This window comes from Alosa pseudoharengus, unplaced genomic scaffold (genome assembly GCF_046254945.1).
Source record: "Alosa pseudoharengus isolate Yale_2024_CS ecotype anadromous, Long Island Sound unplaced genomic scaffold, YU_APseudo_1.1 YU_APseudo_1.1_scf_14, whole genome shotgun sequence".
Lineage (NCBI taxonomy): Eukaryota > Metazoa > Chordata > Actinopteri > Clupeiformes > Clupeidae > Alosa > Alosa pseudoharengus.
In genome coordinates, this window is record NW_027468609.1 from 12,875,792 (window position 1) to 12,888,718 (window position 12,927).

Below are 12,927 nucleotides of genomic sequence, written 5' to 3' on the forward strand. Positions count from 1 at the left end.
ACATTGAGACCTTGCCCATATCTTCACTTAAGGTAGAAGTCAATAGTCCTTTGCAGCTCATGAAAATTTAAATTAATAAATCTATATGTGCTGCAGCCCAAGGCTGCCTGATGTAGGCTAATAAGTCAAACATAGATTTCTGTGTGTAGGCCTATTGATTGGCAAAGTGGTCCATCGATGACTAAATGCTAATGCTATGTAGCATCACAGGGAAGCACTGAGTGTTTAAGAGTCCAGTGTTTAACCCCAAAAGTGAACCAACGGTAAAATACGATGTTGGCGAGCACAGGGCATGACATGCAGCTCACGTTGTAATTCGTCAGCTCATAAACTGCATCAGTAAAACAGTTCATAAATCCTCACACAGGGTTCAGCGATAGCTCATAAATCCTCACACAGGGTTCAGAGATAGCTCAAAATCCTCACACAGGGTTCAGAGTCCTCACACAGGGTTCAGCGATAGCTCATAAATCCTCACACAGGGTTCAGAGATAGCTCAAAATCCTCACACAGGGTTCAGAGTCCTCACACAGGGTTCAGAGATAGCTCATAAATCCTCACACAGGGTTCAGAGATAGCTCAAAATCCTCACACAGGGTTCAGAGTCCTCACACAGGGTTCAGCGATAGCTCATAAATCCTCACACAGGGTTCAGAGATAGCTCAAAATCCTCACACAGGGTTCAGAGTCCTCACACAGGGTTCAGCGATAGCTCATAAATCCTCACACAGGGTTCAGAGATAGCTCAAAATCCTCACACAGGGTTCAGAGTCCTCACACAGGGTTCAGAGATAGCTCATAAATCCTCACACAGGGTTCAGAGATAGCTCAAAATCCTCACACAGGGTTCAGAGTCCTCACACAGGGTTCAGAGATAGCTCAAAATCCTCACACAGGGTTCAGAGTCCTCACACAGGGTTCAGAGATAGCTCATAAATCCTCACACAGGGTTCAGAGATGGCTCAAAATCCTCACACAGGGTTCAGAGATAGCTCAAAATCGGAATCTGCTGCAGTGCAGGCCGTCTGGCCTGGCCAGCCAACATCAGGAAGCAGGGAAGAAAGATGGGAACCCACCATGGAACTGCACCGTCAGTAGTCTGGAACCCACCATGGAACCGCAACCTCAGTAGTCTCAAGCACACTACGGAACCGCAACCTCAGTAGTCTCAAGCACACTACGGAACCGCAACCTCAGTAGTCTCAAGCACACTACGGAACCGCACCGTCAGTAGTCTGGAACCCACCACGGAACCGCACCGTCAGTAGTCTGGAACCCACCACGGAACTGCAGCCTCAGTAGTCTCGAGCACACCTGGCCCAGGCCTGGCTTTGGATCTCTTCCAACTTAACCTCTTGCATTTTTGTGCATTTTTTTTTAAATGTTACCTTGGCCATGTACCTTGTCTGTTTGTGTGTACCTATCTAGAAAATGTAAAGCGTCTTTGAGTGTCTAGAAAAGCGCTATAAAAAATAAATGTATTATTATTATTATTATATAACATTACTTGCCTTTTATTAGAGTGCTTAGTCGGTCCTGTTGCAGCTACACTGTTTGCGATTACAGTGTAATATTGTATATAACTAGCAAGGATTAACATCATATCTATCATCTAAATAAAGTCAGGATTAGGATTGAGATTAGGGTCAGGATTATGTAGACTAAGCAATAAAGTAGTGAAGTAGCCTACCATAACATATCCATCATTAGTGCAGTTACAATGCAGAGTGAGTAATGGTGCCGTCGAGACTGACTGGTTGTACAGGTTATTATTAGTTTGAAAAACAACGAGGAAATGCATTAGTTTATTGATTTTTAAATGTACAGTCAAAGTGCAAGGGATATTTTGTCAAAACAAAACTGCCCTTAGGGGAGTTTTTTTTTTTTTTTTTGACAAAATATCCCAATTTGTTATTCCATAGCAATGTAATTGTATGCATGAATGTAGAGTCATGCCTTATATTATGAAGTGGTTGTAAATGCATTATGAATACTTTATGTAAGGTCTCATGAATGTGTTATGCACGCACCCATATAGTAAAGAGTTACCACAATACAGTACAATGCAATCACTCAATACCCTGAGACTGAGTGATTGTTAAGGTTCACATACTGTGAAGAGAAAACTATGAAGAGGAGCAGAAGTCTTGGTTGTGGAGGATCGTGAGACCCTGATTAATGAAAGCTTGCAGCAACTGGGTCAGACACAACACTTCCCCGCGGTCAGAAACTTCCCCACTGTCAGATCCTTCCCCATGGCCCTGTGTCATTCTATTGGATACGTCACAGTCATGACACACTCTCAAGCCCGCAGGTTGTGTATATATAGTATATGTGTCACACTCAGTCATCTGCCTGAACACAAGTAGCCTATTCTCACACACACACACAAACACACACATACTGAAAGAAAGTGACATTTTGACTCACTCTATGTTGCAAGTTACAGGAGCTTATCTCTGCGTCCCTCCTTATTGGCTGCGTTTATGAGGAAGTTGGAGGGGAATAGCCACTGTTGGAAGCCACACCATTTGGTTTTAATGGTCAGTGTGCAGTGACAATGAATTTGCCTGTCAAGCAAGAATTACCAGTTCTTCAGTTTCCCACACCTAAGCAATGAAGCAAGTCTGGTGCATTTTCATGGTATCTGACAGCAGTGGGAAAGCATCTCTGGACCCCATCAGAGCTCTTCGGTTTCTAACACATGCTGCAGATGAGGACCCGTAGGAGCCATGGCGATGTGGGGCGTGAGCATCATTAGAGGACAATCTCCCATTGGTATCAGAAAGCGGTTTCCTGATGGATATCTGATTGTTTTCAGTCAAGTTAATGGAATCAACAGGGGGTCATTAAGTTATGGTGCAGAATCAGAAACAGCAGTTGTTCTGAATGGCTTAATGTGACATGATAATCTCCACAATTCTGTGCATCAGCCGCCGTAAATCACGCCTAAAAACAATGACAGTGTGTGTATGTGTGTGTGTGTGTGTGTGTGTGTATATGTGTGTGTGTGTGCAGAGGAGTGTTTTGCTGGGACAGGAGCATGTTGATGAGAGTGTGAGATCAGAGGATAAAACACTCCAGATGGAACACTCAGACCTCGTCTCACACATTCCCCATGCTGTTGCATGGCAACGGCAACTGGCCGCCTTGTCAGTGTCCCCATATCATTATTATTACCCCATTCCCACCCCCACCCCATCACAATATTATTAATAGGCCAGTAACCCCACCACTGCCTCCAAATGTGTTCACTCATTCATATGGCCTCAGCCATAAACCCCCACTGCCTCCAAATGTGTTCACTCGTTCATAACCTCCACTTCCTCCAAATGTGTTCACTCGTTCATATGGCCTCAGCCATAACCCCCACTGCCTCCAAATGTGTTCACTCGTTCATATGGCCTCAGCCATAACCCCCACTGCCTCCAAATGTGTTCACTCGTTCACATGGCCTCAGCCATAACCCCCACTGCCTCCAAATGTATTCACTCGTTCATATGGCCTCAGCCATAACCCCCACTGCCTCCAAATGTGTTCACTCGTTCATAACCTCCACTGCCTCCAAATGTGTTCACTCGTTCATATGGCCAAAGCCATAACCCCCACTGCCTCCAAATGTGTTCACTCGTTCACATGGCCTCAGCCATAACCCCCACTGCCTCCAAATGTGTTCACTCGTTCATAACCTCCACTGCCTCCAAATGTGTTCACTCGTTCATATGGCCTCAGCCATAACCCCCACTGCCTCCAAATGTGTTCACTCGTTCATAACCTCCACTGCCTCCAAATGTGTTCACTCGTTCATATGGCCTCAGCCATAACCCCCACTGCCTCCAAATGTGTTCACTCATTCATAACCCCCACTGCCTCCAAATGTGTTCACTCGTTCACATGGCCTCAGCCATAACCCCCACTGCCTCCAAATGTGTTCACTCGTTCATATGGCCTCAGCCATAACCCCCACTGCCTCCAAATGTGTTCACTCGTTCATAACCTCCACTGCCTCCAAATGTGTTCACTCGTTCATATGGCCTCAGCCATAACCTCCACTGCCTCCAAATGTGTCCACTCGTTCATATGGCCTCAGCCATAACCTCCACTGCCTCCAAATGTGTTCACTCGTTCATATGGCCTCAGCCATAACCCCCACTGCCTCTGCATGCGTCGCTCGTTCATGTGGCCTTCCTAGGCTGAGAGGAGGCCGCAGGAGAGCGGGAGACGTCTGGAGGGGAGCCAATCACAGGGAGCCTCAGGTGAGGGTGATGTTAATGGGGCCAATCACAGGGAGCCTCAGGTGAGGGTCATGCTAATGGGGCCAATCACAGGGAGCCTCAGGTGAGGGTCATGTTAATGGGGTAATGATGAACACGGCTGAGAACAGTGGCGTAGCCCAAGGCCTCATTTTCATCATGTCTCATCTCCCACTCTCACTTCTTCTGCTCCTCCTCTTCTCTCTCTCTCTCTCTCTCTCTCTCTCTCTCTCTCTCTCGTTTGCCCTGGTCTCCCAGCGCCGGTTCCTTTAGGGCTTCTCTCTACAACTCTTCCTCTTCTCTCTCTCTCTCTACTACTCATACTCTTCCTCTTCTCTCTCTCTCTCTCTCTACTACTCATACTCTTCCTCTTCTCTCTCTCTCTCTACTACTCATACTCTTCCTCTTCTCTCTCTCTACTACTCATACTCTTCTTCTTCTCTCTCTCTACTACTCATACTCTTCCTCCTCTCTCTCTTCTACTCATACTCTTCCTCTTCTCTCTCTCTACTACTCATACTCTTCCTCTTCTCTCTCTCTCTCTACTACTCATACTCTTCCTCTTCTCTCTCTCTCTACTACTCATACTCTTCCTCTTCTCTCTCTCTCTACTACTCATACTCTTCCTCTTCTCTCTCTCTACTACTCATACTCTTCCTCTTCTCTCTCTCTCTCTACTACTCATACTCTTCCTCTTCTCTCTCTCTCTACTACTCATACTCTTCCTCTTCTCTCTCTCTACTACTCATACTCTTCCTGTTCCTCTCTCATACTCTTCATCTCCCTCTCTCTCTCTCTCTCTCTCTCCCCCTCTCCCAGGGGGGCCCCATGCAGACAACATGTGACCTCAGCAGACATTACCATAACAAAGCGCACACAAAAGAACAGCACTGGCCTCCGGACAAGAGGTCAACTTAAGCCCAGGGAGTGCTGAGTGTGTATGTGTGTGTGTGTGTGTCTATCTGTCTGTGTGTGTGTGTACAGTAAGCAGGTTCCTATAAATATCTCCAGGCGTGCCAAGATCATAATCAAGTGTCCAGCAAGGTCAGGGAGGTGTTTGGTGATTAGAGAGGGGTAAAGAGCGGAGCGGTGTGTGTGTGTGTGTGTGTGCATGGGAGGGTGATTTGGAAGGGAAATAGTGCTCGTGCTAGGAGTGGATTAGCTATGGCATGTGATGGGAGTGGAGACAGAGGGGCCCAAGAGAGAGGGAGAGTGTGTGTGTGTTTGTGGGTGTGTGTGTGAGAGAGAGTGTGTGTGTTTGTGTGTGTGTGTGTAAACTGTGCATGTGTGTTTGCAAGGGGGCATGCATGGCACTAACCTGGTCTCAATCACATGCTCCAATTCCCCTACAACACACAAGTGACCTGGACCCAATACACACACACACACACTGAGCTCCAGCGCTGACACACACATGCAGCTCTAAGCAGATCCCCAGTACCAGCACACACACACACACACACAGCGCTTTAAGCAGCTCTGCAGCACCAGCCTTCACAGAGCTCAAAGCAGCTCTTTAGTACACTTACTCACTCACTCACTCAATCACACACACACACACACACACACACACATGCTCTCTCTCACACTCACACACACATGCTCTCTCTCACACTCACACACACATGCTCTCTCTCACACTCACACACACACAAGACAGCTCTCCATCCAGCATATATTTGGAAGCAAATTGCATCTATTTGTCATTACCTAACCTAGCAGCTGAGGTAAAGCTAGCCATTTTCCCTCAGGCTAATCTAGTGTGCATTGTGCAAGTAACAAAGTACAGTAATTCAACCTAGCAATTACAATCAATTTCAATGCCATTTACCTCTGTGCATGTGTAGCAGATGTTCTTTTAATCAGTATCCACATATAATTAGCTGCATGGAGAGATTGGCCGGGGATAAGCAGGGCTGTTCACATATTTCCCCCTCATTCCTTTCAGCGACTACCGACCGCTACCGACAGTGTCACACATGTGACTAGAATGTTGTAGAATGGACATTCTAAAGAATATCTGGGATCATTGTATGAACAGAATACAGAATTTTAGAATCTTACATTGGCAACATTTACATATACATTAATATTCAGACCTTGTTGAGAATAAGACAATATTGCAATTATGGAGTTTACATGAGTTGTTTGCATGTAACACAGCATAGTATTATTATTACTAGCAAAGACAGGGTTGATTCTGTGAAAATGTCGCACCGAAAATTGTAATAAGACGTTGTGATGTGATTGAGGTGTATAGTATACATGTATACAACGCACCTCAATAATGTGAGTAAGATACTCCACATGTCCACAGAATACTCCACGTCTTAACTCAATTTTTGCTTATTTTCGGGTTAAGGCAATCAGAAAATGCTGTTAACATGGCAGTGTTTTACTCGGAATATTGTCTTAATTGGGTTAATATAAGAATATTAATGTCCCTGTAAATGTACTCACTGCTGAAGAGTGCACTCTTGAATGACAATGTGCGAGACAGGGCTGTGGTTTGACAAAGCTTTAATTTTCTTGTTTTTGAAACACAGTTTCCAGCTGTGGATTACGCATTCAGTTTTATGGTACAATATGCAACAGTCAACAATTGATAGCATCTACAAAAAAAATGGAAAGATTACAACCCGAAGTTTGTCCAGCCTTACTGTTACACTGCTAAATTATTGTGGAGCTAAAATCAAAATATATCCAGCTTGAAATAAATTAAAGTTTTGAGAAGCAGTGTAATGTAATGATATCAACCAAACTTCATAAATATACTGTACATCTCATTTAATAAAAAAAGAAGGAAAAAAAAACACAACATATTTCAACTGACAAGGTGGTGGATCACAACTAGACCATTTTTCCATTGTCTAATAATGCAACTGTGGTCTTTTTTTGGACAAACAGGTACCAGTAGCTTAGCACAGTAGCACAACATGGCTAGGGCTTTTCCTAGTAGGCAGCTCAACGCCAAGTCCAAGACTGCAAGTTCTTGAGGACTTGGCTTAAACTAAAATAAAAGTCTATGCGGCTAGCCTGTGGCCCTGAAGCAAAACCCAGAGCTGACGGGGTTATTTAGCAGTTACACCCAAACAATGACAGGAACAAAGAAAACATGTCCAACAGTACCCTTTTCACAATAACGTGGCCAGGCCATTTTAAAAGACAACAGCAGACACCGGACCAGCAGCTGCTCAGATATGGCCCAGACCCTGGGCTACGTCAGGTGCTACGTCAGTAAACGCATGGCCCCCACATCACAGACAAACAGAGACATGTGTGGAACACTGCAGATATGGCCTCTATTTGGCGCTGGAGATGTGTGTTACTCTTAGAGAAGCTACGCATACAATAAAATAAAATGAAATGAAATAAAATAAAATAAAATAAAATAAAATAAAATAATGGCACTGGCAAAATACATGACAAAAACAAGTTGAAACTCAACCTGATTGGTTCTTTCCAAAGCACTTAAGGAGACTGTTGTTTTAAAAAAAAAAAAAAAAAAAAAAAAAAAAAAAAAAAAAAAATGTTGACTTGGCGATTGCTCATTGGTCACAATTCTTTGTGTGTAAACTGCCAAACATACTGCAGATTTGTGAACAAGACAGCTGTGACTGAAGATGGCACCCTTTGTGTGTGTGTGTGTGTGTGTGTGTGCGTGTGTGAGACTTTGGGGACGGCTTGAAGACCACAGGCTAATAAACCCGGTACCAAATCCCTGTACCTCAGTCATACCAGCATGGTGGTAAGATTCAGTAAGAACCACCAGTCTTCACACACATAGACACACACGCACACAAACTCAAAGAGACATATTGTATTTGCATACACTAGAGATACACTAAAAAGCATACACAGAAAAAAATAAGTCCAGTTCCCCACTGTTCATCACTGTACAATCTTTTTTACACATATTTTTTCATTTCTTATAAAAAAAAGGCCATCAATAGAACACACTCACTCATAAGCATACACACCTGTACACAACTTGCACACGTGATGTGAACACACAGCCACAGACACACAGGCGAGTACACTGGGGAAAGTCCAAACGGAAAATTGTACAGTGTGTTACAGACTTCCCGTGAATGAGGTGGAATTCTTCTTTTTTTTGTTTCATTTTGTTTTCTTAAAAAAGACTATTGGACTATTGTCTCATAGACAAGGTGTGGCTCTTTTGACTGGGATTTAAGGAATGCCCAACCTATGCACTCAAAAGTAATCCTCCCACACACACACACAACATTTTAAGACTGCATCTAAGATGGCATCACTGAAGGAAATATTACTCTTAAAATTTTACTTAAAAAGATATTTATCTAAATCTCATCACAACATTTGGCCGTCTCAGTTCTACAGTTTCCGCTTGATGGTTTTGTCTTCATGGTTTTTCAATTTTGCAATTTACTAACCTATTTGGAATATTCTTAAAAAGCAATGTGTGTGTTTCCTGAAATGGTTGGTTCTAAGAGCACGACAGCACTTGAAATGTCTGGGCGAAGGTGAAAAAAAGCTTGGTAGGTAAAGTGGCACGCATCACATCTTGCATGCTTTCAAACTGATGGTAGTAGATCTAGAAACCCTGTAGAGGCTCATTATCACTGATTACAAAAACGAATCCCTCCCCGCTCCGCGGAAAGTACGACTCTCCACTGAACATCTGCCTGATCGTAAAAACAAAGACGGAGTTGATGAGGTTGATCAAACCAAAGAAATGCTGGCTTCTTTGTCAACCAGCAGGAGAGACTCAGGTCAGGCTTGAAGTCGACTCTGTCTCACCAACCCCCCTCAGACAAGCGTTCAGAGAAGCACCTCAGAGGATTCAGGGCTCTTTAAGCAGCTAGCTATTGGAAGAAAGGAGTCCAAAAGACGCGCGTGTTTTTCTTTCGCTGAGGTTCACAATGCACATACCTAGAACTCCACAAGGGTCTCATGTCGGCGAACACAGTGAACCGCTTTCCTTGTCTCACTGGCAACACAAGACACGAGACTCGTGAGCACGCGCCCACACTCACGCAGTCTCAATGCATCCATATCACCCCTAAAATGTGTCATTTCAGCACCGAGCCCTTCAGAGATCTCTGGTTGGATGAGTAAGTTCATCACACTGGTATCGGATGCAGTGCTGGGATTGAAGCCAGAGAAATCAGACACACTGAGCGTGCAAGAGGCAAATGGAGCTCAGAGACGAGTGTTGGTATGACGAGAATGCAGGCGGGTTAGTTAGCCTCAAAAAAAAAAAAGACTTTGCAATCCTCGAGTCTGGCACATAGCTTAAGGACTGTAGCTGCTAGTTTCAGTTGGCTCAATGAAGAAAAAAATGAACAGTGAGGAGGAGTGGAGGCACGATGTGGCTCGGTCATGCGCAGGAGCCCCGTGTGGCCTGATCGCACACAGGACCACGCAGAGAGTTTCGACAGTTTGATGGAAGATGGATTAGGGTTTTTCTTCTGACTATTCAGCATTCTTCCACTCCGAATAGATACCAAGCATTATCACTGAAACACTGAAAACAGGTTTGCAAAGAGAACAAGCTTCCTGAAATGTCTCAATAGAATAGAATAGTACACACAATGTAAATTATTAAAAAAAAAAAAATGCTTAAAAAAAAAAATACACCAGTAGTTTTGGCATTTTGTCTTATTGTTTTCAATACTGTCACAGCTCTTACTCTGAAGGACTTAAAAAAAAGATGGGATCTTTATGAGAGCTATAGATGTGCATTTCTCTAGAGGTTTCCTGACTAAGTTGTGAAAACCCATCAGGGATTTGAAATGAGACAGGCCAGGGGATGGCGGAAATGTACGGACCAGGCTGCCCGAAGCCAATTTCTCTAGCGGAAGAAGAAAAAAAGGTGTGGCACATGTTCAACAGCGGAAAACCACACTGACTCATGTGTACATCACACTCGTAGGACAAGAAACACTGATTTTGGGTGAGGATGGGGGGGGGGGGGGTATTGTGTGTAGTGCATTCTCAGGCACAAGACAGCATGCAAACGTCACAGAGATTGGGCTGATACTAGACAGTCAGAGATTACAGGTAGGTAGCGTGACCTCAGCAGTTCCTGGAGAGAGAGGGACAGAATGAGACTGTAAATGTAAATCAAGCACAGATAGACTATCGAAAGCATCAGGCAGGCTAAGGGCAGGCAACAGGTGAACACGAACGTCACCATCGTGGAAGTGAAGGCCTGAGAGCGTAAAGCGAAGCCTGTTGAAGCGTGCAATGTCCTGTCCGTGGCTCGCCCTCCATGTTGTCTCCAACAGTTGATGTGGGAAAAGAGATACCAAATATTGCTACTGTAGGTCAGAAATAGTGAACCAGAGAGGGTGAAGATAGCTCATGCATTCAGCAGCATCAGGCTTAGAGTACACACAAAGACGATGCCTTTGCTTCCTCGTGTAAGCTCTCTGCAGCGCGGAAACACACAACAGACACTGTTAACCCCTACTAACAGAGCTAGAGATCGTTGTTTTAGCTATAAAGTTATTTTGATCTTAGTATAAGTGAATGTGGCGTTCTAGGGTGAGTAAGTGCTCAAGCGCCTGCTGGAGAATGGCTACTGGGCCAGACTGACGGCATCTGTAACTCATCCACCATCAACCCTCCGACCCCGATCATCCCCCCCCCCCCCCCCCCGCCACACACACACACACGCCCCCCACATCTCAATCTCTATCGCTTCACTTGTGTTTTCATGCACTCTCACTGTTGGCTCATTTACAAAGACGTGAGATTCTGTTGTAATCTCTACAACACCCACAAAGCCTGAAATAGGCCAAAAACAAAACAAAAACAAAAAATGGCCCAGAGAACACACACAAAAACTTTCATAACACTCACACACTCACACAAAAAGGCTCTCTTGGGCTTCATCACCTACTGTAACATTTAAAAACAACTACAAAAACAACACAAAAAATTGAAAAAGAAACAAACAACCACACACTCGACACAATGAGTTCCTTATCCATCGTCAAAGCCCACCTCCTCTTCCTTCTCTGTAGTTGTCCATGGACAGTTTGATTCTCTCTGTTCTCCTCGTCCCTCCTTCTTGATCTTGATCGCTCCCCACTCACACGTTCTCTGTGGGCAACATGGTGTGTGCATGTGTGACTAGTCTCTGCCCCCCACGACCTCCGACCTCTGACCCCAAAGGCTACGGGGCGGCAGAGCCGGTTGGTGGTGACGTTGGTGACTGGTGTGGTGTGTGTAGGTGTTTGAGTGTGTGTATATATATTTATAATTTATATGTGTGTGTGTGAAGGGGGTGGGGGGGAGGGGGGGGGGGTTATACGTCCAGAATCTCCTCGGCTGTGCCCCCACAGCGGAGCCGGTACCGCCCGGTCCGCCAACTGATGGTGGGGTCCCACAGCGCCGACAGGAAAATCTGAATGGCCATGGACTCCCGGATGAACCAGGCCACCGCATAGTCCAGCTTCGAGAAGGATGGCGGCCCGCCCTGACACAGGAGAAAGAGGGATGGAGAGATGGAGAGGGGAAAAGAGAGAGAGAGAGGGATGGAGAGGGAAGAGAGAGAGAGAGAGAGAGAGAGAGAGAGAGAGAGAGATATTGGGTTTTTTACACTCAGACCTTTATTTTCACATTTAATTATTGCCCAAAAATAGCAACTGTTGACTTTGATTGTGATCTACTTGGCAGGTGAATGGTTAATACGAACACACTCTTATTAATATTCTTCTAATATTATTCAACCACTGCTCTTCATATACAATCCATATTATCATTGTGTATCTTCAGATACAATCCATGTTTATCATGTTGAAGCCAAAGCAAGCTGATGTTCTGCCCTGATTACAATGATGTTCCCTATCTGTGCATTGACATTGACGTTTACATTTATTCAAAAGAGGAAACCCAAGGTCTAACTAGAACCAAGGAGCAGGACCGGAGCACACAACGCTTTAAGTGATTTTTATTAGCCTAGTGCAAACCGACTAATGTTTCGATGCCCATGCGTCGTCTTCAGAGTTTGACAGAGTTCAGTTTGACTCTGAAGAAGACGCATGGGCGTCGAAACATTAGTCGGTTTGCACTAGGCTAATAAAAATCACCTAAAGCGTTGTGTCGTCCTGCTCCTTGGTTCTAGTTAGACCTTGGGTCTCCTCTTTTGACTTCTGCGTCCTGTTCCGTGAGCACAAGTGACCCCCTTCTACTGTTTACATTTATTCGTCTAGCCGACGCTAGCATCGACGCCTCTATCCCTTCACATCTCTGCTCTGCTCTGTCTCTGCTGTGGACTGCAGCTGACGGATGAGGTGAGCGCTGTTGCAAGTACCTGGACTCCCCGTAGCTGGATGTAATCGGAGATGAACCAGGCCAGGCAGTGGCACATGAAGAACACCATGATGTCCCAGCGGAAGACGTGGTGTGCCGCCCAGCCAATGATGAGGCTGGCCACGAAGCACTCCGAGATGGGCTCGATGATGGTCGCGGGCAGCATGTTGATGCGAAGCTTCGCCCACCTGAGCGAGAGGTGAAGAGGGCAAAGGTCAGGAGCATGCTTGATAGCTGAGGTTAGGAGGATGTATTTGTGAGTTGGTTTCACAGACATGCATCAGGTTGGATGCAAATACTGTAGTTTCCAGGAAAGTTACGTTGCACACAGGGCCAGATCAAAAACAATGCGGGTCAAAGATCTAGAGAT

The 12,927-nt window shown here is 45.1% G+C and overlaps 1 protein-coding gene across 2 annotated transcripts in view; it reads right to left on the reverse strand.

Moving 5' to 3' along the window:
• Positions 1 to 6,756: 6,756 nt before the first annotated feature.
• The window catches only part of ugcg (UDP-glucose ceramide glucosyltransferase), a 40,795-nt gene continuing 34,624 nt past the window's right edge, over positions 6,757 to 12,927 (reverse strand). For both annotated transcript variants that reach the window (XM_076283891.1, XM_076283892.1), the window contains 2 exons: positions 12,559 to 12,745; positions 6,757 to 11,721 (listed from right to left, as the gene is read on the reverse strand). In XM_076283891.1, the coding sequence (XP_076140006.1) occupies positions 11,551 to 11,721; positions 12,559 to 12,745 (358 nt within the window). In that variant the 3' untranslated portion in view covers positions 6,757 to 11,550. The remainder of the gene's footprint in view (positions 11,722 to 12,558; positions 12,746 to 12,927) is intronic.